This window comes from Leucoraja erinacea, chromosome 4 (assembly GCF_028641065.1).
Source record: "Leucoraja erinacea ecotype New England chromosome 4, Leri_hhj_1, whole genome shotgun sequence".
NCBI classification, from domain to species: domain Eukaryota; kingdom Metazoa; phylum Chordata; class Chondrichthyes; order Rajiformes; family Rajidae; genus Leucoraja; species Leucoraja erinaceus.
Window position 1 is genome coordinate 86,140,341 of NC_073380.1, and position 27,672 is coordinate 86,168,012.

Sequence of the window (27,672 nt, forward strand, 5' to 3'; positions counted from 1 at the left end):
GTTCTTTATTTTTTTTATTGTATGGCTGTTTGGGAATTTCATTTCACTGTGCCATCTGGCACATGTGACAATTAAATGTATCTTGTATCTATGAACAGAGCATTGGTCCTTGCATCCAGCATCACCTACCTGGGTGTCCCTGGACCTCGGTGCGCACGCGCGGGTTGTCGGGCCGGCGCATGCGCAGGCCGGCTGGCGGGCGGGCGGGCGGCGATGGCGTCGTGGTGCCGGTGAGCGGAGGGGCCGGGCCGGGCGGGGACGGGACGGGCAGCGCAGCGCAACACCGCGCCCTGTGGATTACAGCGCCAGTAATTACCGCCATGGATTGACGAGCGCTCGGAGGATCAGGGGCGGGGGCAGCGATCGGGCCGCTCGCCATGAATATCGACGTGGAGTTTCACATCCGCCAGAACTACCCGTGGGCCAAGCTACCGGGCAACGTCAAGCAGGTGAGGCGAGGCCCGGGCCTGCGCTCCATGGCGCCTGACACATCCCCCCCCTCCCCACCTCTCCCCACCCCCGTGAGAGACTCAGCACCAGACGCGCAGGAACTGCCGTCAATGTGTGGACATGACAACCTGCACACAGCAAGAGTCCGGGGAGGAGTCAGGATGCCTGTCAGTGCCCTTCAACAAGAGCTCAGCAAAGGGGCCAGAACGATGATTGTTGTGTTATATGAGCTGGAGTTATAGGGAGAGATTGGATAAACTGGGACTTTATCCATTTGAGCATATGAGGCCGAGAGATTATGTTATTGAGGGGCATTGTAATGCATTTCGTTGTAATGCATTTCGTTGTCTCTGTACTGTACACTGACAATGACAATTAAAATTGAATCTGAATCATGGGTATGGTGAATGCTCACAATGTTTTTCCCCAGGGTAGTGGGTTCTAAAACTAGAGGGGGGGAAGAGGGGTAATGTTTTCACTCTGCGTGTAATCTGTATCATAGAAACATAGAAAATAGGTGCAGGAGTAGGCCATTTGGCCCTTCGAGCCTGCACCGCCATTCAATATGATCATGGCTGATCATCCAACTCAGTATCCCATTCCTACCTTCTCTCCATACCCCCTGATCCCTTTAGCCACAAAGGCAACATCTAACTCCCTCTTAAATATAGCCAATGAACTGGAAGCTAAAGAAGTGGATATAATTACTAAATCTAAACGATATGTGGACTAATGTATGAGTAGGAAGAGATTGGAGAGCTATAAGTAAATGCCGGCTAATTGGACTGTTTGTCAACTTTACTGTTTGTCAACTTGGTTGGCAAAGGTAAGATTAGCTGAAGGGCTGTTTCCAGGCAGTATTGGTCTATGATTCTCTAAGTTTAGGAGGAGCCCGGGTGCCTTTTTGCACTCGGCAGGAGATCAGGACGTGTTGTGTTGCCTATATGCACATAGCAGGGGCAAGGGTGCCTGTCAGTGTGTGGCAATAAACCAGGAGAAGTCTGTGTGTTGTGCATGGCAAGAGCCCAAATGGAGTGTCGATGTCTGCACACGGCAAGAGCCCAGGAGGAGCTTGGGGTCCTGTCTGCACAGAGTACGAGCTATATCCATGATAAGGGCCCAGGAGAAGCAAGAGTACCTGTCTGCAACAGTCCAAGGGAAGTCAAGGTTCCCCTGAGCATAGCAGGAGCCCAGTAGCAGCCAGGTTGACTGTTGCATGTAAGGCCCGAAGGACCAGTGTGCCAATTGGTGCAAGGCAACAGCCCAGAAAGAGCCAGGGTGCCCATTAGTGCACGACAAGGGGCCAGAGAAGCCAGTATACCTGTTTATGCATAGCAAGAGCCCACTGGTACAGCGTATCTGTTACAAACCAGCTTGTCCTTTTCTGGCAACATTGTGTTCAGTTCTGGGCACCATGTTATAGGAAAGGTGTCAAGCTGGAAAAGGTACCGAGAAGATTTACGAGGATGTTGCCAGGATTTGACTGTATGAGCTCTAGGGAAAGGCTGAGTTGGCTGGGACTCTACTGGAGTGCAGGGGGATGAGGGGTGATCTGAGAGAGGTGTATAAAATCATGAGAGGAATAGATCGGATAGATACTCAGAGTCTCTTGCCCAGAATAGGGAAACCAAGGAATAGAGAATGTAGGTTTAAAGTGAAGAGAAAAAGATTTAATAGGTATTTGAGGGGTAACTTCTTCAGACAAAGGGTGGTGGGTGTATGGAACGAGCTGCCAGAGGAGGTAGTTGAGGCTAGGGACTATCACATCGTTTAAGAAACGGGTACATGGATAGGACAGGTCTGGAGGGATATGGGCCAAACACAGGTAGGTGGGACTGGTATAGCTGGGACATGTTGGCTGGTTGGGCCTGTTTCCAAGCTGTATGACGATGAAGATGCCAGAAGCAGTTGGTCGGACCACTTTTGCACAGCAAGATACCAAGAGGACCTGCCAGTTCATCTATGCATAAAGATCCCATCAATCAGTTTATGCACCACAAAATCTTAGAAGCAGCAATCATCCCAGGGTTTCCAGCTAATTTCTGCACAGTGTGATCCCACAGGCATCACTTTTTTGTGGTACCTTTTGAGAAAAACACACTAAATTATTTAAATATGTTATAAAGCAGAGCTGTTCCGTTAGACTAAACTTTTCGATGTTTTTTTAACTGGGTAAAGCTATTGATTTAATTAACTAGCCTATTACCTGTTATCCCGTGAGTAGCGTGCATACATAAAGTTTGATCTGTCGACTGCTCTAAATTTAGAATGGATAATAAATAATAAATAAACCACAGAGAATGGTGAGTCTATGGAATTCTCTGCCTCAGAGGGCGGTAGAGGCAGGTTATCTGGATGCTTCCAGGAGAGAGATAGATAGGGCTCTTAAAAATAGCGGATGCAGGGGATATGGGGGAGAAGGCAGGAACGGGGTACTGATTGGGGATGATCAGCCGTGATCACATTGAATGGCGGTGCTGGCTCGAAGGGCCGAATGGCCTACTCCTGCAGCTATTGTCTAATAAATAAAGAATGAAGAAATCTAGGCATCCCATGGAATGAAGAGCGAATGTCTTTAGTATATATCAGCATGAGAAGCTGATGAAGTATTGGTAAAAGTCAGTGATGCATCACAGAAACAGACCCTTCTGCCCACCTGGTCTGTGCTGACTATCAACCACTCATTAAAAATCATTTATTATCATTTACAACACAATCCTCCGAAATTTCCACCACCTACAACGGGAGCCACATTTTCTCATTTCCACACCTTTCTGCCTGCCCGCAGAGACCATTCGACCCGCAACTCCCTGGTTAACTCATCCCTTCCCACCCAAACCACTCCCTCCCTAGGTACCTTCCCCTGCTACTGCAGAAGATGCAACACCTGTCGCTTTTCCTCCTCCCTCGACTGTCCAGGGACCCCAACAGTCCTTTCAGGTTAGGCAGAGGTTCACTTGCACCTCGTCCAACCTCATCTACTGTATCCGTTGTTCAAGATGTGGACTCTTATACATCGGCAAGACCAAATGCAGATTGGGCGATCGTTTCACAGAACACCTTCGCTCACCCCGCGTGATCCAACCTGATCTCCCGGTTGATGGACACTTTAATTCTCCTTCCCATTACTACGCAGATCTTTCTGACCTCGGTCTCTTCCATTGTCAGAGTGAGGCTAAACGTAAATTGGAGGAACAGCATCTCATACATCGCATGGGCAGCTTGCAGCCCAGTAATGTGAATATTGATTTCTCTCACTTCAGGTAACCCTGGCATTCCCTCTCTCTCTATCCCTCCCCCACCCAAGTCGCACCAGCTTCTCATTTTCATCCGACAAACAGCTTACAATGATCTGTTTCCTTTATCATCGTTACTTTTTTGCATATCTTTCATTCATTGTTCTTTATCTCTCCACATCAGCATCTATATCTCTAGTTTCTCTTATCCCTAACCAGTCTGAAGAAGGGTCTCAACCCAAAACGTCACGCATTCCTTCTCTCCAGAGATGCTGCATGTCCCGCTGAGTTACTCCAGCTTTTTCAAAGATTCAAAGATCAGTTTATTGTCACATGTACCAATTAAGGTACGGTGAAACAAAAAGTAACAAGGCACACAACTACATAAAAGTTAACATAAACATTCACCACAGTGGATTCCCACATTCCTCACTGTGATGGAAGGCAATGAAGTCCAATCTGCTTCCTCCTTATTCTCCCGCGGTCGGGGCAGTCGAACCATCCACAGTCGGGGCGATCGAAGTTCCCGCAGCCGGCGGTCAAAGCCCCCCCGCGTCGGAGCGGTCGAAGCTCCTGCGGCTGGAGCTCCCGAAGTTGGTCATTAACCAGGGACTGCCAGCTCCACGATGTTAAAGTCTGCAAGCTCACACGGTTGGAGCTTCGAGGTCGATCCCCGACAAGGATCGCGAGCTCCACGATGGTAAGTCCGCAAACTCCCGAAGTCGGTCTCCAGCAAAGGCCGCCAACTCCTCGATGTTAGCGGTAGTGCGGGCAGAGATTCAATACGGAAAAGAAATTGCATCTCTGCCGAGGTAAGAGATTAAAAAAAAGTTTCCCCCAACAAAACGTTTTCTCGTTTATACTAATACCATATTACATTAATCCTATTATTAATTACATTTTTTTAATTCTTACTTTGCTCATAGGAGCCCCAATGGCCTAATGCATAGAATTTGAGTACACTTCTGTCTCCCAATGGATTGGTTCTTTATTTCATTTTTTCATTAGAATCAAATATTTCCAGCATTTTCTGGGTATTTCTGATTTCTAGCATGCACTTTATTGCCTCTGAATATATTTTCATTTGTGATTGTTGTGTTTTTGTAATTTAAAAAAAGTTATTGGAGAAGTAAAGAAGGATACCATGAATATTTGTGGTTATTGTGCAGTACTTTGTATTGCAGTATTTTTGAGCCAAGATTGGAATGGAAAGTTAAGATGGAACAAGATGTACAGAATGGAATTACCATTCAGATGCGATGTTAATTGCTTGCTTTCTTTGAAAGAAAAATTATATTTTGAAGAGTAAAAATTTGTGTTATTGTGTTGAGTATTATTCATGTGCTGTCCTGGGGCGATTGTTACAAGTTCAACGGAGCTATTTTAAAGAAATAATAATTCTCCAATAATTGATTTCATAATCAACAGCAATAATACTTTTCTGGCTCTTATCGCTGTTAGTGGAAATTTCCTCTGTACAAATTGACTACTGCAAATCCACATTTGTAACAACTGCAATTGTACAGTATTTCAGTGGCTTCTTAGGAGCATCCTGAAGTCATTAACATTTTCTTTCAGCCTTGTGCTGGCCAGAATATCTGTTAGGAAATTCTTCACAATTGAGAAGTATCTTGGCAAGGAAATTGATTCAAATATATTTCCGATTCCTAGTTCTGGAATATTTTTCCAGTGAAAGTGATTTAAAAAAAAAAAAAAAAAAAATGTGGTTATGGAATTTCCATTTTATCATGCATTTTAAATGGCTAACTCAGAAGTATGAACACTTTCATAAGTTGACTTATGAACTCGAGAGCAGGCTCAGGTAAAAATTCACAGTTGAGATTTCTGTTTGCGAAGAGCTTCATAATACAGGTTTTGATGTCTTTATTGTACTTGTGTATAACAAAGACAAGCTAGTATTTTATGACAAACCCATTTGGCACGGACATTTAAAGTTGTATTTTTCCAGTTCTATGGCCTTTACAAATTCAATGACACATAGTATGATCAACCCCAGCGATTGTGCTCATTTTTGCATTTCTGTATTTTTGCTTCAACAATTTTCAATGTTACTAAATAGGAAGGAGCTGACCTTTTGCATATCAGGAGGATTAAATTTCATTTTTGCATTAGTACCAAGAAGTTCATCTACCTCCTACTCAAAATGGGTATTTGGATGCAATTCCTGCTGGATTGTCTGACACCACCATAATATGACAAATTTCAAAGATACATTGAGGAGCACCTCCATATAAGCTCCATAATGCAGTTGCACTTCACTTCTACTTCTGGTACAAAAAAAAAATCTTATGGTTGAATTATAAATAACCAGAATTGTGTGTGTTCATGGTAACTTGCCTGCTGTAACTTGCTCAAACACTTTTTTAGTTTCACAGATGAGATATTTTCCCAAACCAGAAGCAAGTATCTGGGTGCCTGTTAGGGGTATGTAGAGAGTGCTTGGTTACAAAAGGCCAGTTTTTAAAACCATGTCTTTAGCAAGAGGCAGCAACAGAATATGGCAGCCTTATTTCTGGTGAGCAGGACCATACATCTCTAGCGCTCAAGCAACAAGTGTTATCAACAAATGATCATCATGAGGCAGAGGCAGAGGCAGGCCAAGGAAACTAGCATGATTGAGACCCTTCTGAAGACTATTTCTGGTTGACCATTGAAAACATCCTGTGATCACTGTTTTACAACTCCTTTTTGCAGATTGTATTGTGGAGCAGGTTAACTAAAAGCTGACATAATTTAACAGGATGGTGTGGTATTTTCACTGAACTGTCACATATTAAAAGCCCAATTCTTGAAGTGGGTGGGTTGTTTAGCACAATGAGCTCTCCAAACTTTCCCTCTCATGGGCTTACTTTGAGCTGTGGTTTTTGGAAATTGCAGTTCTGCTTATGCCAGAATGTAGTGACTCTGTGCTGCTCCAGAATGAGAATCTATCGTACTCTTCATGTACAGTATGATTTGACCAGAAAACAAGCAGAACAAGCATTTCACTATATCTCTGTACATGTGACAATAAATAAGCTAACTAACCAATTACCGAGATGCAGTTTGGGGCAGACTTGCCAATGCTATTAGTGAAGTAGTCTCGTGAGATCCTTTAATTGGAGTACAATCCAAAATATTGCATTTCAGATGGAGCAGCATTTTCTGAAGTTTTATGCTTAAATCTACCAATCCTTCTGATTGGGGTGAGAGTGCAAATTCATTTAACATACTATTTCCCTGATACTGTCTGATGAAGTGTTTCTCGCAGCATCTGAATGGCAATCTGCAACTTCCAACACGTAAACTCGTAACATTTCTAACCTCAGCCCAATCCCCAATTCCTCAATAACTGACTGGTATCTGATCTTGCATTAATTCATTGTTGTCTGCTACTTGTTAACGTATTAATTTTATAGTTGTGTCTGCTGTATTCTTAATTTATTGTTTTATTATATGCAGTGCTTTATGAATTTATTAATTCCCTGCTGCATTGCTTCATTTATTGATCTGGCATGCTGGTTATGAATTTATTAATTCTGCTCTGCTAACTTATTTATTTGTTGGTGTGCCTGCAATGTCATTAAGTTGATTTATGATTGCTTTTCCCGTTAATCTTATGAGTTGTTGCTGTGCCTGGTGCTCCATGAATTTGTTAGCTCACTGTTATTTGCTGCTCTGTAAATTTAATGCCCTGTCCATTGCTGAATTATTCGACTTGTTCCTGATGCATTTATTTATGCCTTTATCATTGGCCCTTCCACCATTTCATTTATTGATTTGTTGATGCACTTTCTGCAGTATGAGTTCATTGATTTGTATTATAACTTTTTTTTGTGTAGTTCATTGCTGCCCACTTTTCCATTTAATTCAGTGGTGTCTGCTACTCTTAAATTTGGTGTTCTTAAAAAAATGTTTACCAGTACAGTAGCCTGCTCTTCATCCATCTGCTGAACTTCTTGGTTCCTGATTTATGATAAGGGTTGAGGAGTAAATATTAGCCAGGACTGAAGAGAAAAATATCCACGATTCATAGTGACTTGGTTATATGGACTCAGAACTGGCTTACTGAAAGAAGATGGAGGATTATGGTGGAAGGGTGTTATTCAGGCTGGAGGACTGTGACCAATGGAGTACATGAAATATATAAAATTATGATTGTATGTGTCGATAGGGGTCTGTGCTGGGACATTGCTTGTTGTAATATATATAAATTACTTGGATGCAACTGTAGATGGTTAGTATGGTTTTACAGATGACATCAAGATTGCTAGAATCATGGACTGTGAGGAAGGCTGCGAAAGTAAACCTATGTAGATCAGTTACATAAATGGCATATGGAGTTTAATCTGAGCAAGTGTGAGGTTTTGCACTAAGGCTATGGGTGAATGGTGGAATATTGCGTTGGGGAAAGGGTGACGTTGGGGGAACGGGTGAGTGGTGGATTATTGCGTTGTGGACAGGGCCTAACGGGTCCACTTAGTCTAGTCCACTATAAAAATCAGGTAGCCGCATTTGGAGTGTTGTGTTCAGTTCTGGTCGCCCCTTTATCGGAATGATGTGGTGGCTTTGGAGAGGGTGCATCAAAGATATACCAGAATGATGCATGTATTAGAGGGTATAAAATATGAGGAGAGTTCGGACAAACTTGGATTTTCTCTGAAATGCAGGTTGCCAGGAGACCCTATAAGAAGTATATAAAGTTATGATTATATGTGTAGATAGGGTAGGCAGTCAGAACATTTTTCCCAGAATGGAAATGTCAAAAGCTAGAGGGCATAGCTGTAAAGTGAGAGGGGCAAAATTGAAAGCAGATGTACTGGATACGTTTTCTTTCACAGAGGATGGATTGTGGAACATGTTGCCATGGATGGTGGTGGAGACTGAAATTATAGTGGCATTGAAGAGGCTTTTAAATCAGCATGTGGATATATAGAGAGTGGAGAATTGTGGATAATGTGCAGGCAAATGAGATTAGCTTATCTTGGCATCGTATTCAGGCAGATTTGTTCCTGTTACTGTGCTATGCTGTTCAGTGTTCTTCCTTTGAAATTATGCTGCAGGTGTTTTGCATCTATTTAATACCAGACTAAGTGGGACCCGTTGGGTCCCATGTTCACACGGGAGGGCTGGTCCCCGAAGGCAATATTCCACGTCTCCACCAATTCCAATATTGGTGGCCAGTGGTGGGGGGGGGGGGGGGGGGGGGGGGGGGGGGGGGGGGGGGGGGGGGGGGGGGGGGGGGGGGGGGGGGGCTTTTTTTGGAGTGCTAGTATGGGTGTTGTGGGCCAAAGGGACTGGTTTCCAGAGGGCTAGTATGGACATTGTGGGCGAATGAATTCTTGGGCTGGCAGCCCAATCACTGAGGCCTGGTGGGGGCTGGCAGCTCAGTCACTTAGGGCTGTTTGGCTGGCAGCTCACTCACGGCTATTCCTTGAAATTCCTATCCTGACAGGGTGCAGGCCACCAAATTGCCAAACAACTCATTGCATTGTCATTAAGGGCTAATAAATCATTTATTGCAAGTACATTGCAGACTCACAATTCACAGCTGAGAATGACAGTCATGACCTCTCCCTTGCGATCTTGCACACAGTGACTGACATATCCAGGCATCCGGGGGGCTTTATAGTCCTGTCTCCCCCCCCCCCCCCCCCCCCCCCCCCCCCCCCCACCCCCGGAGGGGCGTTACCTTCATCGCGGTGATTGACAGGCGAGAGGACCAATCAGCTGATCTCAAGGTTTTTTAAACACTCATAACTTTTTTTATTTTTCATCGGTGGAAAAAATCCTGGGGCCTCCTCAGTGGAGGAGGACTGTGAGTAAGATGGCCAAAAATCATAGCGATATATGGTAGCATTTTTTCTAAAATCAATATACAGCGCAGACAGGAAGTGGTCAAGATGACACTTTTAATTATATAGACGACACCCAGCAAAGCCTTGAAAGATATCATCTGAAAGATGGGACCTCTAAAAATACCCCTACCTTTAGACCAGGACATGTGTTAACCTTGATTCAGTACAGGTCCCTCTCAGGTTATGAGTGTTAAGACTTATGGACAGGCCATATATATAAGTGAATGTTTGGGAGACCAGTGGGATGGATTTGCCGGCTGTTGCACACATCTTGTGTGCAGGAACTCGGCTTGTGGCAATTTCATTGCATTTTGCAGAGAAATCTGAATGGTTGAGATAAGCGCCCTTGTTGAAACTTTGTATTGCCAATGTTTTTATTTAAATATATTGCCATGTGGCCGCATTTATGACTTGGGAACAGTTCTCTTGAACAGAATCCTGTCATAACCCAGGAAGGGCCACTGCTCAAGTTTCTCGAATATGATCCAAAACCTTGAGACATCCAATATTCTGCTTCTCTTGGAAGACAGTTTTGTTTAAATTACATTATAAATAAAACTGGTATTGTGTGTGGATGGATCGAGAGTACAATGTAAATTTTATAAAGTCCACGGTAGTCCAAGTGGTGACCTGTTGTGCTCTGCAGCTGAGGTAGGATTATGTTTATGCAGATCAGTTCAACAATCTGATGGTTGTAGGAAAGTAGCTGTGTCTGAACCTGGTGGTGTGGGACCTTCGGCTTCTGTAGAGACGCTTGCATGCCTTGTTCATAATTACATTTATTTGCTGGGCCCAGGATAGGTCAACTGAGATGTTAGTGTCCCGGAATTTGAAGCTGCTAACTTTCTCCGCTGCCAACCCTTCAATGAAAACTGACATGTGGTCTCGACTTCCCCTTTCTGAAGTTAAAGTATAGTTTCTTGGTTTTGTTACCATTGAGCAAGAGTTGGAGGAAATATTGGGTGACAAGATCTCCTTAAATCTGTTTTAAATCTCCAGTTCAGGCAGTAGCACATCACATTCCAAGATGCCATTTGTTTAGCCAAGGCCCCATCATAGATCGACTAAATAATCCTATGGCTTACTTGAAAGAAAGGAAAGTTCACAATTTTCTGACCAATATTAAGCTTTTGATGAACATGACGAAACCATTATCTGGTGATTTTATGTAAAAAGAACCCACTCTTAATTGTGATCTATTTTTGCAACTCAAAATAAACTTGTGTCACTGGTGCTAATACTTTTAAGAGTTCTGATAATTACAAAAAGCTGTGATCTTTTGCAGAGTCTCGGGAACTCTCAGCGCGAGTATGAGAAACAGGTTCTGCTTTATAGCATCCGCAATCAGCTGCGATATAGAACTAATTTGGGTAAGCAGAACAATGATTTATGCAAAGTCTGACCTTCATTATTTAAAATTGTATATGCTTCAGTTTCGAGCCCTTCAAGGAAAAGGGGAAGCTTTAAATCCTCAAATCTTACCCAATGTTCTAGAATTGTATATTATTGAATAATGAAACATTCTTGACATTCTTTCTTAAATCCAAATATTTAAGAAAATCAGATTGCTTACAATTTTAATGGCTAGATTTTCTTTACTTAAAACACAAGTTGGTTTGGAAAAACTGTCTAAAATTATTTTGTCAAAAGATCATATCTACAATAAACTCATAGAATGTGCATCTTAATTTCCCCAGCTATCTGAGATCTTAACTGGAATTCATTTTTGATAACTTCTGCATCTCTCTCCTCCTCTAAATACTCCTTAAAACCTACCCTTTGAACCTCAGTTTTGAGACATGGAACTGAATCTTTTCGCCAGCTCTGCCTACCATTTTCTTTATTTAATTTAGATTTCCAGTATTCACAGTACTTTGCTTTTGTTCTGTTAAAAAATGATAAAATTTGATGTGCCTCAATGTTTTGCTCTGTTGTTATGGTGGGTTTTAATTTGTCTGCTTTCCTGATTATTCTCTCTTAATTTCAACCTCCCCCTGTCACCAGTTAGATGCATCAAGAAAGATGAACGCAAATACTATGAAGAGCTATTTAAGTATAGCAGAGAACATCTCATGTTGTATCCATACCATTTATCTGACATCATGGTGAAGGGATTGCGGGTCACACCCTTTTCCTATTATATAGGAATTATGGAGGTGAGTTTAATAATTCATTAACTTCAAACTGTCATGCAGAAGTCTTAACATGCAATATTATGCACACTCATGGAAATCTGAGGTGTTATTTTTCATTTGGTTATGGGTGTTGTTTTATTGATGCAAGCCTGCATCCTGTGTGTAAGAAGGAACCACAGATGCTGGTTTAAACCAAAGATAGACACAAAAATCTGGAGTAACTCAGCGGGTTAGACAGCGTCTCTGGAGAAAAGGAATTGGTGATGTTTTGGGTCGAGACCCTTCTTCAGACTGAAGAAGGGTCTCGACCCAAAACATCACCTATTCCTTTTCTTCAGACTAAAAAAGGGTCTCAACCAGAAACATCACCCATTCCTTTTCTTCAGAGATCCTGTCTGACCCGCTGAGTTACTCCAGGTTTTTGTGTCTATCTTCCTTTAAGATTCTATTGCTTTCATCCATTGGATCCCAGACTTCTAACCAAATGGGATTAGTTGGATGGCATTAGTAAAGGGGTGAATGAGTTGAATGGCTTCTTCTGTGTTCTATCTTCTGCATGGAATGCAGAGCATAAAAATGGACCATTTCACCACACATTCATGCTGGTGTTTATGTTGCATGCGAGCTATCCCACCCCCCTTGATCTAATGTTATAAATCTGATGATTGCCCCCTCCCTTTTTTATTTTTGTCTGATTTCAATTACTTTCTAATGGAGCTGTCCCACTTAGGCAATTTTTTAGGTGACTGCCGATGACTGTTAAATTGCCGGCAGTTCCCTTAAAAAGCGGCAACTGGAATGGCGACTGTAAGATTGGAACACAAACAGATACGTGCGGACACACAGATACAGATACACACACACACACACACACACACACACACACACACACACACACACACACACACACACACACACCCGAGTGAAATTGACACGGTGCAAAGCCGATGTGATGCATACAATAATGGGTGCAGGAAGAGAGGCTTGGATTATAAATATAATCTGTGGGATTAGCAAGAGCACCTCAACAAATGATTCTAAACCTGGTAAATTGCTAAGGGTGCCAATCCTTGTGAGTTAGCTGATTTTATACCAGTAGTTGTATAATTCAGGAACAAGATCTCTACAGTTTCGGACTGTAATACAGCTGTCAACAGAACCCAATTAAAAAAATATATTTTTCTTTTCCCTTTTAGGATATCATGAATAGTGAAAAAAGTTATGATTCGTTACCTAACTTCACAGCTGCTGATTGTAAGTCTTTTGGTGCTGGAGTAAATGTTCTTTGTTCTTTGTTTAGTAGTGTGTGTCCAACAAACAAAGACTTTTAGAACCCTTTTAATGTAGGGTTGATGTGAGTTTGGGACTTGGTGCTAGTTGGGACACATGCAGTAAAATTTGGACTTTAAAGAATAGAAACAGTTTGGAAACTTTCTAGGATAAAAGATTGGGTCACTGACTGAAAACTGACTTTGAAAAATAAACATAATATTGGAAATAAAGTCATTGTTTAAAAAATCTTCTTCTTCTTGCGTATGGCGTGCACAGCCTAAAGTTGTAGATCAAGGGTAGACATCCAGGCCAGGACAGCATCAGTCAGTTACTGGGTGGATGGCTTTGATGCCCCCAGGGAAAACCCTCAGTGGGCAGTCATTCACGATGTGTGGGATGGTCTGGTCTGGATATCCTCAGTTGCAAGCAGGGCTGTCTGTCATACCCCACTTATGCAGGCGATGAGCTGTTCTTGCATGGAGGATGTGGATTCTGATCAGGGTTACCCATTGCTTGCGATGGAGGTCAAAACCTGGTGGTTTTACTGTGGGGTCTGTGATAACCTTTCCATATATGGTGTTGCAACTTTCCAGGCTCTGCGCCACTCGGTCTTGGAGTCAAAGTCTTCCGGGGATTTAACGGAAGACCAGAAGGGTTTGTGGGTCACCATGGATGGGAAGGTCAGGGTTTAAAAAATAACAACTTAAGAGAGATCTCGGTGAACTTTTTCATTCAGAGGGTAGTCGGTATCTGCAAAGAGCTGCCATGTGAAGCTTGGGATGGTTGCAAATCCGACTTTGAAAAGAAATTTGGATAGATGTATGACACAAAAAGCTGGAGTAACTCAGCGGGCCAGGCAGCATCTCTGGAGAGAAGGAATGGGTGACGTTTTGGGTCAAGACCCATCTTCAGAGTAGATGTATGGATGGTAAGGGTTAAAAGAGACCTGAGCCAAATGCAGGCAGATGGGACTAGCCCAGAATTATAATTTGGACGGCATGGACAAGTTGGGCCAGAGTGCCTGTTTCTGCATTGTGAATCCACATTACAACCAAACCTCAAAGATTCCCTCTCAAGATCTCTGTCTCTTTGTCCTTTAAGAATCTCTAATGTATAGTTCTTTGGTTATCCTATATAGTTAAATTAAAAATTAAAACAATAATTACTGTATTTGCAGCTGTTTTAACAATAAAACTCTTGGTGTTTTGAAAAAGGTGGCTTAATAAACATGCTTTTCTTTTAAAGGTCTTAGGCTTCTGGGAATTGGAAGGAACCAGTATATTGACCTTATGAATCAATGTAGATCATCTAAAGTGAGTGCCATTGTAATTAATTTGAAGCAGTATGATTTTCCATTTTACTGATGTATTGTATGTTGGGCAAGTGATATTTCTTTCCCTTTACAGTAGAAAATAACAAGATGCAGAGTGGAAGGCACATTTTAAAGATGGTTATACAAATTTTAAAGTGGTTATGTTTCTGGATTAGTAATCTGATATCTGCTGCTGAAGAATTGTCACTAAATAAAACTGTAATAAAATGTTAGAAATGGTCAACAGTAATTTTCTGAATTGTAGTAAATCTGATTTATTAACACCCCTAAATTGGGAACCTGCCATCCTTGTGTAGTATGGCCCAAATGTGCCCTTGGAAAAGGATAAGCTTGCAAATGAATGAATAACAATTGTATAAGCTGTCACAGCCTCTCCCTCATTGGTTATGGCCAATTTGTGCCAACTTTTAAGCAGTTTTATGCAGTGGGAGCATAATAAATCCTTTTTGGATCTGCATATGTTGAATTGGAGAACCTCATAATTTAACTTGGAGATTTCAATGCCAATCTAGATGTAAATATGACATCTACACAACACGTAGCTTAAGATCATCTTTAATCCACATACAGACTTAACAGCATGTTAGTAGTCACTGTCTCCTGTCTGCTACCGAACTGCGTAGCATAGGAAGTCGGCGTTAATATAAATGATACAGTAAGGCGGGGTTAGTGATGCTTACCTATATATGATTGGTTGCCTGCATAAACCAGTCTACACTAGACATTTATCTGAACCTGGATCAAGTTTTTACAAAGCAAAGAATAGTCATGTTATTAGGACAACGCAGAACGCACAGATTTATCTTAAACCTGTGGGCTAATTGTAACCTGATTAGATCGGAGTGTAAAAGCACCATATTGGAGACTGCACGTGGAAAAAATATTGGAAGAAGGTGATTTATAACTTTATCCACTTTAAGCATTACTATCGGTGAAATGAAGCGCAGTATGTCAATACTAGATGTAAAAAGTATCAGCCATCCACGGGTAATGAATAGCTTCCATTTTTACAGACGTCCACATGTGAATTTTGTACACAAACATCTCTCAACATGCTACCCATATATCCACAGTTTTGTAATGAATAGCAACAAACACACACAAGACTGATAAGAAAGGATATTGACAAATAATGTAGAAATACAGAGGAAATTAATTCTTTGTTTGTAGGAACGAACATATTGACATTGGACTTTTCAATTTCATGATATTGGCGGAGCTCGTTCTTATGTAGGTAGAGGAGTCCATAAATCAGGTGTTCATAACCTGGGCACGACCTCTATCATACAGCTCTGAAATATCTCTGGTTTAATGAGTAGGTATATATGAAAAAAAGAATGATGGAGAATGATAATGTATGTAATTGGGCTCCAATGAAAATCCATTGAATAGATGAGTGACCTCAAACCCGTTTCCCCCACCCGCAGCTATACTATTTTATCCTCTGTGGCTGGGCAAAATCTCGCATTGAGACTGATTTTTAGCTACTGCCAAGATGCGGTGCAGTACAGGGCCTTTCTTGCCTCTGCCTCGAACATAGCTTAGAGTCTAGACAGTTAATGGCATTAACAAATGTCTGGAAATATCTGACTGCTATTAACATAAATACAAATCATAAATTAAACTGATTAAAGTTGAAACACTGAAAATACTTGCACATGCTTTAACCCATTAAATCAAATATAAAAGGCACAAAGTGAAAACTGCTTCTGCTGGAGATTTGGAGTAAAAACAGAAAATGCTCGAAATACTCATTGGGTCAGATATGTGGAGAGACAGATGGTTACCTTTTCAGGTTGATGATGAAAGATCATTGACTGTAATCAGTAACACTTTTTCTCTGTAGACGCTGCCTGACCCAAGTATTTTGAGCGTTTTCTGTTTTCATTTCAATTATGTGGTCTGCTAAATGTTCTGTGGACAGATATTTATTTCCATTGGATTTAGAAAGGTGCAGCAGGCAGATTTCCTGGGAAGATCTGAGGAAGTCTGTATTAGACTGTTGGATTCCATGAGGAATCGAGCAGTCCAAAGTGGATAACTGGAGCAAAATGCTGGACTTCAGTCTGTGCTTGGAGTCCTGAGCTTCTGGCTAGTTAAATGTGTCAAAGCTAGCAGGTCTAAGTATATCTGTTGGCTTTTCGGCATAATATGGAGGCCAGTAATTTCAATTTTAAATGTTTAATATGTTTTTTTTTTTTAATTAACTTTGTTCGAGGAATATAATGGCATTTGCTAATTGTAGAGTAAACAATATTTAATCAATATGTAATGGAAGTTCATTAATTGTGTTGAACAATCAATATTCCAGAAATTTTTCAGGAGGAAAACTGCTCGTGACTTGCTGCCAGTGAAGCCTGTAGAGATTACTATTGAGCCATGGTGGGTGGTTCAGGCTGGTTTTATCACAGAAGATGATATCAAGGTAAAATAAAAAAACAATAATGGTTGATGGCAGAAGCTTCATTTGTTGCTGTTGTATTTGTTGCCAAAGACTATTAAATTCATATTAATGATTGAGTGCAGGATCTATACAACATCCTATGCAACTCTGAAATAAGTTAATTTGGTTCACAGAATAGTGTGGAATAGTGATTGCATGGGACTCTTCTGAATATTCAGTTTGTGAGGTTGGAGAGGCATTCATATAGAGGGTGAGAAATGTTGAGGTCTATAACCTGGGAACTGGTAATAGATTTATTAAGAGCATTGGCGTTTGGAGGAGATATCGGAGTGTTATCTTTCAGCGATGGAAAAGTTATTAAGCCCTTTCAGTCAGTATAAGTGTCCCTTTCTCAGTGGGTTGTTTACAAAGTCAGTATTGGACCTGTGAAAATAGAAGTGAGGGTGCAGCAAGATGTCAATCAACGTCAATGTGGTTGGTGAAGTAACTAAATATTTTTCAATAATCCACAGGGTCTGGGAACAGAGGGCCAGGTCCAGGCACAGCTTGGGAACTGAGACAGCCAGTGTATTAGTCCGGGCAAAGCAAAGTTAAGCACTAAAATAAGAAGGGGAAAAATAGCTTGGAGTTGGGTTGAGTAAGGAATTTTGAAATAAGAGCCAAGCATATGAAGCTGACAGCTTTGTGGGCAAGTCTTTAAGGGTCCAAAGAGCAGAAGGTCAAAGGGCACCATTAAAATGTAACCAAGTGTTTGATCGGAAGGGATGAATTGGAACACGTTTCAATCTTTGAAAAATCAGGTTATAGATAGATTCTGTTTTCAAATCCAATAGTGTGTCCTTGTGGGACCCAGAAATATGGCCAACCTACAAATCAGCACAACTAACTGGTAACTTTGTGGTCTTTGAAAAACTTAAGTTTGGGTATTTTCTGATTCTCATCTTAGATCATTTTCAAAATAGCTGCCTTATTTTTCTAGCTTTGTTCTGGGCCTGAAAAGAGTTCTATTGATAAAATTATTGATTCGGGACCTCAGTTGGTTGGAGTATTGGAACACAATGTGGTTCTTGGTGAGTATATTCTTTAGGATGTCTTCACAAAACTTTTCTTGCTGAATCCTGAAACTCTTAACTTTGCCCTCAATAATTGGGTCAACTACTTGTTGAACCAAAGTGTGGCAGATGGATTTCAGCAAAGGTATGTGCAAGGTTGGCTTGTTGGCCTTGCAGAAAGTATAGATCAAAACATTTTTTTTAACTGGAGCAGGAGAAAGCTATATGATTCATGTAAGATTGTGGCAGCTCAACATACTAAATTCTACTTCATTCCTGTGCTTCATTCTCGGTTCCTTTCAAACATGCATCAATCTTATTCTGGAATACGCTTGTCACATTTGTGTTTTCTGGGCAAGATAAATCAACTGTGGCTATTTCCCCAGCCACTAACAGCAGAGAGTTCCAAAGATTTGCATCCCTGTCAAGTGAAGACATGTTTCCGCCTTTTTAGTTTAGAGATCCAGCACGGAAACAGGCCCTTGGGCCCACGGAGTCCGCGCTAACCATCGATCCCCGCATACTAACACCATCACACACACGAGGGACAATTTACAATTACATCACCATTACAAGTCCAATTAGCCTTTAGAATGCGGGAGGAAACTGGAGAAAACCCACACAGTTCATGGGGAGAACATACAATTATTTAATAATAATTCAATAGATAATAGTTTTCATGATCAATTTGTTGATTCAAGTTCTTTTCTGGCATTTTGGTTGAAAAAACTTTGGGAAATACTTTCAGCTGTTGTGAATATTAACAGATTAATGTGCTTTTTCATGGAATCATTTGATTTGCACTTAAATCACCTTGAAATTGGAGGATAACAGGATCTGTTGAGAGCAGGGAAAAGTTCTTGTAAGTTTTGGGTAATGCCAGATTGTTGGGAAGAATAGATGGCAATCTTTATGTCAGGTTGCCTTTCCTGGCTTTATCTAATATGACCCCCTAAAAGGATGAGTGCAGACGTATTCCTCAGTATTAAAACCATTTGCTACTTATTTTTAGTTTTAAAAAGATGGGAATTAAATTAAAAGCACTGAGCACGAGTTGAAAAAACTGTACATTTGTGGCTTCTGGGCAAGATAAATCAACAATGTCTGATTGCACTTAACTGACCAGTTTGCTTTTCAAATTTGCAGGTTTGTATAACAAAGGCTTCATTTACCTTGATGTACCAATATCTGATGACAGCTGTATTGCAGGTGAGCAGTGTGCTTCCAGTGAGCTTGCAGTAACACTAAAGGTGAAGCTTGCAATGGAGCACGTGATCTGAGTGAATTTATGAATAAATCTATCCCTTGCGTAAATTATTATCACAATGATTTTAAAGTAGGATCGTTCGCAGTCAAGATTAAACTATTTTTTAATAGCTCTCGGATCTCTACTTTTGATGTGGAGTAAATAAGAAGAAACTGGTTTGGCTCAATAACCATAAATTTAAGGTAATTGGCAAAACAATTGTTTTGATCTGTTAAATATTGAGAACAGGATTGCAGCAGATGGAATATTAACCTACAAAAAAGGATGTGTGGTGAGCAATATTTGCAGAAGAGATAAATGTATAGTGTCCTCCATAATGTTTGGGACATAGACCCATAATTTATTTATTTGCCTCTGTACTCCACAATTTGAGATTTGTAATAGAAAAAAAAGCACATGTGGTTAAAGTGCACATTGTCAGATTTTATTAAAGGCCATTTTTATACATTTTGGTTTCACTATGTAGAAATTACAGCTGTTTTTTTACATAATCCCCCCATTTCAGGGCACCATATGTTTGGGACACATGACTTCACAGGTGTTTGTATTTGCTCAGGTGTGTTTAATTGCCTCCTTAGTGCGAGAATAAGAGAGCTCACAGCACCTCGTCTCTCCTCCAGTTTTTCCATCACCTTTGGAAACTTTTATTGCTGTTTATCAACATGAGGACCAAAGTTGTGCCAATGAAAGTCAAAGAAGCCATTATGAGACTGAGAAACAAGAATAAAACTGTTAGAGACATCAGGCAAACCGTTACCAAAATCAACTGTTTGGAACATCATTAAGAAGAAAGAGAGCACTGGTGAGCTTACTAATCACAAAGGGACTGGCAGGCCAAGGAAGACCCCCACAGCTGATGACAGAAGAATTCATTCTATAATAAAGAAAAACCCCCAAACACCTGTCCGGCCGACCAGAAACACTCTTCAGGAGTCAGGTGTGGATTTGTCAATGACCACTGTCTGCTGAAGATTTCATGAACAGAAATACAGAGGCTACACTGCAAGATGCAAACCACTGGTTAGCTGCAAAAATAGGATGGCCAGGTTACAGTTTGCTAAGAAGTAATTAAAAGATCAACCACAGTTCTGGAAAAAACATCTTGAAGTGTATAGACACATCCTATCTGCTCAAGTTCAAACAAATGCCTCAAAACTCATTGGCCAGTGGTTCGTTCTGCAGCAAGACAATGATCCCAAACATACTGCTCCGAGATCGCCAGAGTTGGAGCTCCAACCAGCGCGGCCTGAGGACTTCGGCTGCCGCGGTCTCCGGGGAGGGAGCGGCTGCTCCAGACGTTTCCAAGCCGCTGAGGAGTGTTCACCTGACGCCAGAGTTCCATTTTCCCGGCAAGAGGGCCTGAAAACATCGGACTGGCTGCGGAGGCCACAAATAGGCCCCGACCTCGGGTGATCACAGAGGAAGAGGTCTGAACCTTCTGGTGCCTTTCCCCACAGTGGAACATTTTGAGTCTGATGTGGGGGGATGTTCATGTTGAATTCTATAATGTGTTGTGTCATTTTTCTTTTTTAAATTTTTCTATCGATGTACTTAATTATTTCTTCTATGTAAAGCATTTTGGTTTCAACGCGAGTTGATTTAAACGTGCTATATAAATAAAATTTACTTACTGCTAAAGCAGCAAAGGAGTTTTTCAAAGCTAAAAAATGGTCAAATCTTGAGTGGCCAAGTCAATCACCTATCTGAACCCAATTGAGCATGCCTATTATATGCTGAAGAGAAAACTAAAGGGGACTAGCCCCCAAAACAGCTAAGCTAAAGATGACTGTAATACAGGCCTGGCACAGCATTACCAGAGAAGACATCCAGCAACTGGTGATGTCCATGAATCACAGACTTCAAGCAGTCATTGCGTGCAAAGGATACGCAACAAAATACTAAACATGACTACTTTCATTTACATGACATTACTGTGTCCCAAATATTATGTTGCCCTGAATTTGCACTAAAACACTGCTGTAATTTCTACATGGTGAAACCAAATGTATAAAATGGCCTTTATGTGCACATTAACCACATGTGATTTTTTTTCTATTACAAATCTCAAATTGTGGAGCACAGAGGCAAATAAATAAACGATGGGTCTTTGTCCCAAATATTATGGAGAGCATTGTATGGGGTAACTCCTTCAAAGAGTTAGCACATTGACCATATAGTGCCCTCCTGAACTACATCATTTTATAACTCGGTAGTAATGTCTCTAAATTCCATGTTTTTCCTGTTATTTTAAATTAAAATTCTTCTTCAGAAGCCTGTGGCTTAATCTTAGATGGCATCCTTGTGATAATGTTCCATCTGTTGGAACGTTTGCAATGGGCAATTTACCTGTTATAGAGAAAAATATATTTGGATTGCATAAAGAACCTTAAATTACATAAAGGAACCTTTATTCTGATTTTAAGTGGTTCATTCTTAACATTTGCCTCATGTCAGAAGGTGATAACTCAAATCTCACTTTAGTACAAGAGATTGTAACTTAAAGTCACACTTCAGAGCAGTCTTGAAAAAGTTGTGCACTGTTCAAGTTCTGGTGGGACACATTAGTATCTGAAAAATGCACAATTCCATTGACATGCCATCACAAAGGTCATATGGAAGATTCCACAGTCCAGTTAGTTGTGGTAAATAGCATGTTTCCATGTCACAAATTAAATATAACACGATTGATGAATTAGGGATGCTGTTAAAATGACCTTAGTTTTTGACAATTATATGGAGAAAAAACATTGTTATTGCGAGTCTGGAATTCTCTCGACCCTTTTCTCTATTGACACAATTATTTTTCTAACACTGTTTTCTATAACACAAGGTTTTTAAGGACCTGAACTATCACATTATAACATAAATACCTGTACTTACTGCCTGAAGATGAACTGGGAATTTCTGTGCTGTCCGTCTCAGCAGCATCACAGGAAACAGATGGTTGTGAGATTGAAATAAGATAATATGGTAGAGATGGGTTAGGCAAGTACAGAGATATAATGTTTCAGGTTGATGACCTTACAGGGGTTATGTGTTTAACACATTTTGATGGGACGTAAATGGGGTGATTTAAAAAAAAGTCTAGAATATGTGCAAAAAGTTGCAGTAGGATCTTTTATTCCTTGGCTGCAGGACTCTTGGACGAACCATCTTGCTATCCTTGTGTTGTTAGCGGATCCTTAACCTAGATATCAGCTTACACCTTGTCCACTCAGTAGTACCACCTGTGCATTCACCATATCTCTTGCTGTCCAGAACCCCAAACACTTCCAAATGTTTGTACTGCTTCACCATTTAGTGCAGTCTCTTCCTCTAACAAATGCAGATTGAGCAATGACATCACCTATCATCTCCATTTCAATCCATGAGCAAGATTTAACAAACTTAATTCAAAGTTGTCACTGTGATATTGGGGGGAAGGGATAGTAAAGCTGTGTTGAGAGCAACAATGAGGCAAAATGATTATGAAACCCTCCTTTAGGGAAACATGCAACTTTGTAATTATTGATTTCAAATTAAACATTTCAATGATTAAGGTTTGAGAACTGGAAAATCCTTTTTGATTTCTTCTTTTCATTTTTAGTTCCACCATTGGAAGGTTTTGTGATGAACAGGGTGCAAGGTGATTACTTTGAAACGCTTCTCTACAAGATTTTTGTTTCTATCGATGAACAAACCAATGTTGCAGAGGTAGGGGGGCTAAAACAAAAGCTATGTCATTCAATACATTTTCTTTCCCATTGCAAATAAGTACTTTATGTGGCAAAGAAGAATTTTGTTACTGAGGGAATAATGAATTGTGAGAGGCCTGGTCTTTCTTATGAGATGTTGATGAGAAGCTCTGACTTCTCTCTGGGGTATCTGTAATGAATCCCACAGCACACGATTAAGAGCAGGGCAATGGCCTCCATTGTACCTGGCAGTTTTATAATTCAATCAGCAAACATTTCTTTAAAACAATGTTTGTGTTTTCATTAGTGTTTGTATAAGTTAGCTGTGGGCAAATTGACAACAAGGTTTCTTATATTACATAAGTGCCAACAATTAAAAAGTTTCATTACGTGGGAAGCACTTAAGAAGGTCTTGAGATCATGAAAGATGCATTGTAAATGCAATTGTTTGCTTGTTTCTTTTTTTAAATTTTTATATAGCTTGACTTTTTTCATATATTTCTCTGAGAAACTTTCACTAAAGTTTTGAACCTGAAAAGGAAATAATGTTAAGACATTAGAAAAGAAAAGTGAAACAATTGCTTAAATTAGATTATTCATATCTATTAAAAAAAATCACAAAATGCCAAAAGTTAATTGTTAATGGTAAGTTTTGTATTGACTAGGCCATAGTTTTTATATTGTGTGCTGTTTTGGATATGCTTTCTGGAGGTAACTTCAAGTCTAGTTCAAGTTCAAGTGAGTTTATTGTCATGTGTCCCTGATAGGACATTGAAATTCTTGCTTTGCTTAGCACACAGAACATAGTAGGCATTTACTATCTATAGATAATAAAGAGCATGAATCACCCAACACCCAACTGTAGGAAATTATAATAAGATGGAATTGTGGAAATATTGCCTCTATCCCAAAGCAGGCAAGAAATATCACACATTTAATTAGAAAGATTTAGGGAACCCAATTTCAATTACTTTGGGTGTGTTCACGATGGGGGGTATTTGGAAAATAGATTGGGAGGGAAAGTATGACATATGAAGGGGAAATCATGCTTGACTAATCTTCTGGAATTTTTTGAGGATGTAACAAGAATAAATGATAAGGGAGAGCTAGTGGGTGTGGTGGACTTTCAAAAAGCCTTTAACAAGATCCCACACGAGATTAATATGCAAAATTAGAGCACATAGTATTGGGGGTAGGGTATTGACATGGATAGAGAACTGGTTGGCAGACAGGAAGCAAGGAGTATGAATTAATGGGTCATTTTCAGAATGGCAGGCAGTGACTAGTGGGATGCCGCAGGGCTTGGTGCTGGGACCCCCGTTATTTAATATATATTAATGATTTAGACGAGGGAATTAAATGTAACATTTCTGGGTGGCAGCGTGAGCTGTGAGAATGCTATGAGGCTGCAGGATGACTTGGATAGGTTGGATGAGTGGGAAGATGCAGTATAATGTGGATAAATATGAGGTTATCCATTTTGGTGGCAAGAACAGGAAGACAGATTATTATCTGAATGGTGTCAGATTAGGAAAAGGGGAGGTGCAACGAGACCTGGGGGTGCTTGTACATCAGTGACTGAAAGTAAACATACAGGTACAGCAGAGCTAATTATTGCAAGAGGATTTGAGTTTAAGAGCAAGGCGGTCCTACTGCAGTTGTACAGGGCCCTGGTGAGACCGCACCTGGAGTATTGTGTGCAATTGTGGTCTCCTAATTTGAGGAAGGACTTTATTGCTATTGAGGGAGTGCAGCGTAGGTTTGCCTGGTTAATTCCCGGTATGGCGAGACTGGCATATGATGAACCAATGGGGTGACTAGGCTTGTATTCACTGGAATTTAGAAGGATGAGAGGGAATCTTATAGAAACATATACAATTCTTAAAGGATTGGACAGGCTAGAAGCAGGAAAAATGTTCCCAATGTCAGGGGAGTCCAGAACCAGGGGGTTACAATTTAAGAATAAGTGGTAGGCCATTTAGGACTGAGGTGAGGAAAAACATTTTCACCCAGAGAGTTAGAAATCTGGAATTCTCTGCCACAGAAGGCAGTGGAGGCCAATTCACTGGATGTTTTCAAGAGAGAGTTAGATTTAGATCTTAGGGCTCAAGGAATCAAGTGATATGGGGAAAAAGCAGGAACGGGAGATCAGCCATGATCACATTGAATGGTGGTGCTGACTTGAAGGGCTGAATGGCCTACTCCTGCACCTATTTTTCTCTGTTTCTATGACATGAATAATGAGGTGAATGGGAAAATGGCAAAGTCTCATTTGTGATAGAGATGGCAGGTTTGAACCGGCCCGTTTGCGGAGCACGGATTCAGCCGCGGGACTTACCTATCATCACCTGGCGGGGTCACAACATCGGAGGCTTGGATTGCCTCAGCACAGAGGGAGAGCAAGGAGGGAAGAGACAATGACTTTGGGACTTAAACTGTGTTGAGTGTTTGTTATTTATTCTATGTTATGACTGCAGGCTAAACCATTTCGTTGCACTGAAAAGTGCAATGACAATAATTTGAATCAAATCAAATCAAATCAGGAGAGGAATCGAGAATAGAAGAAAATGGCAAGATTTGATAGAGAATTATGAATATGCGAGTCATCTTTGCAGAGATTCAGGAGACTAATTAATTTGTCTATTTTACAATCTCTATCTTTGAATAATGTAATGATTTTTTAATGTTTTTCAGTTGGCAAATGTGTTGGAGATAGATCTATCCCTTGTGAAGGTATGTTGCTTTGCTAAATAATACACTGATTACTGTTTTGTGATTACTGTTTAACCTTTTACAGTTATTCTAATTTATGATAGCGGTATTTTTGGTTGTTCAGAGTCTGTTTAAATATACAAACTGGTTAGAAAATACTGTGAATATTAGTATGCATCTATGCTACCTTTTGTAGTTCTGCACATCTCCACAAGAATGGACAGAGAAATAGAATTTTTTAAATACCAGTAAAGATTTTTAAATGTACTTTAAAAAGAAAGGAATTTTACTAATTCAGTCCGTTTTTGATGTCCACCACAAACAATAAACTAGCCAATTTAGTCTATTTCCTTCCATTTTTTTTCCTCTTTTCCCCTTTCCATTCCTTTTATCATTATTTTCCCTTTTCTCCATACTTTTCTTACTTTTTCTTTGTTTTTCCGTCCTTTTCATTCTATTCTGGAATTGCCAATGTGGGAACTGCAAACTATTTTTCAAAGACTAGGCAGGTAGTTGTAGATATCACAGGTGGATTGGTAGTATGTGATGTGGTTAACTCCTTTCATTGCTTATGCAAGACTTCCGTGCGACTCCAAGGCACAACCTCAGTAATCTCGTTACCATCCTGATTATTTTATCTCCACTGGGTGGTCATGGGCAGGACATTCTCACGAGTCGGTGGAGATGTTGCATTTTACAAGGAGGCTAGCAGCATCTCTTTGAATTGTTTGCTCTGTTTATTTGGTTGTCTCTTTCTGTGACAGCTCTGAATAGTGTGTTTTGGGAGTGGTATTGGACATGTGAATAACGTGCCTTGCCGAATCTAGTCAGCTGAATAACTATTGTCTCAGTACTGGGAGATGTTGGACTGGGAGAGGATACTAATGTCAGTGCACCTATTCAAAATGAATTTGGAGTACTTTACAGAGACAGTGCTGATAGTGTTTTTCCAGTGTTTTGAAATGTCTAAAAGATCCTGGAGCATCCAGGAGGGCAGGTTTTATGCTGTCTGGCAGGCTATGAGTTTTGTAACAAGGCTGAGGCTTGATTTTCAATACCCTCTTCCTCAATCAACTGAATAATGTGCTGGCAAATTGAAAGTAGTGGTTACTTTTATTGTCCGTGTCTGCCTTTGTAGAGAAGTAGCACCCAAGATACATGAAATGGTCCATGTTTGGTAGTGTCTTATGCATCTTTGTCAAAGGGCACTTTGGTGAGAGGGAGCAGATTGGTAAAGGAATTTTGTCTTGCAGTTACTGAGCATTAGACCCATTCTCCCATTTACACAGTTAAAGCATTGATAATGTCTTGGATCTTTGCCATGATCATGTGCATGCACAGGCATCCTCTTTATGCTCTGTGGAGTCTTTTAAGTTCCACGGGAGTCTGTGGAGTCTTTTAAGTTCCTGGGAACCATCATCTCCAAGGACCTTAAGTGGGGTGCGACCATCGACTCCACAGTCAAAAAGGCACAACAGAGGATGTACTTCCTGCAGCAGCTGAGGAAGCACAATCTGCCACAGGCAATGATGGTCCAATTCTATACGGCCATCGTAGAGTCTACCCTCACCTTCTCCATCATGGTCTGGTTTGGCTCAGCCACCAAGCACGACACATGGAGGCTGCAGCGAATCGTCCGATCAGCTGAGAAGGTTATTGGCTGCAACCTTCCCTCCATTGACGAACTGTACACTGCAAGGGCCAGGAAGCGAGAGGGTAAGATCATCTCTGAACCCTCTCACCCTGGCCACAAACTCTTTGAATCACTTCCCTCTGGAAGGCGACTCCGGACTGTCAAAGCTGCCACAGCCAGACATAAAAACAACTTTTTTACACGAGTAGTAGCTATACTCAATAAAAAAAAAAAAACCTGTAGCCTCCTTTTGCTCTGGTATTTAATTTAATTCACATGTTTAATCAATAATGTTTTATTATTAATGTTTAATGTTTTATGTCTCATTCTCAACTGTCACTATGTCATGTTGTCACTTGTGGGTGGAGCACCAAGGCAAATTTCTTGTATGTGAATACTTGGCCAATAAACTTATTCATTCATTTCTGTTGCGACTCGACTACTATGGTTTGGCTAAACAGGCCATCCCAGGCTTATGGACACAACAAATACAAACAAGCTCCCATAATATTAAATTCGAAGTCCAATGTAAACACAAATGTTCATTCCTGTGAATGGCAGAACTCGCTTCTTCTCTCTCCGTTTTTTGTAATTCTCAGCCTTTTGTGGTTTTGATGTCATTCATTACTATAGTGCTGAAGATATG

General features: G+C 40.7%; 1 protein-coding gene across 2 annotated transcripts in view; it reads left to right on the forward strand.

The window, feature by feature from the left end:
* Nucleotides 1–217: 217 nt before the first annotated feature.
* fam91a1 (family with sequence similarity 91 member A1) overlaps nt 218–27,672 on the forward strand; it is a 57,910-nt gene continuing 30,455 nt past the window's right edge. Inside the window, exons 1-10 of one of the 2 annotated variants that reach the window (XM_055634744.1) lie at nt 218–449; nt 10,830–10,914; nt 11,549–11,700; nt 12,876–12,933; nt 14,197–14,264; nt 16,596–16,709; nt 17,668–17,758; nt 18,887–18,949; nt 22,594–22,700; nt 25,376–25,414. In XM_055634744.1, coding sequence (XP_055490719.1) covers nt 378–449; nt 10,830–10,914; nt 11,549–11,700; nt 12,876–12,933; nt 14,197–14,264; nt 16,596–16,709; nt 17,668–17,758; nt 18,887–18,949; nt 22,594–22,700; nt 25,376–25,414 — 849 coding nt within the window. In that variant the 5' untranslated portion in view covers nt 218–377. The remainder of the gene's footprint in view (nt 450–10,829; nt 10,915–11,548; nt 11,701–12,875; nt 12,934–14,196; nt 14,265–16,595; nt 16,710–17,667; nt 17,759–18,886; nt 18,950–22,593; nt 22,701–25,375; nt 25,415–27,672) is intronic. The other variant, XM_055634745.1, reaches the window with a different exon arrangement.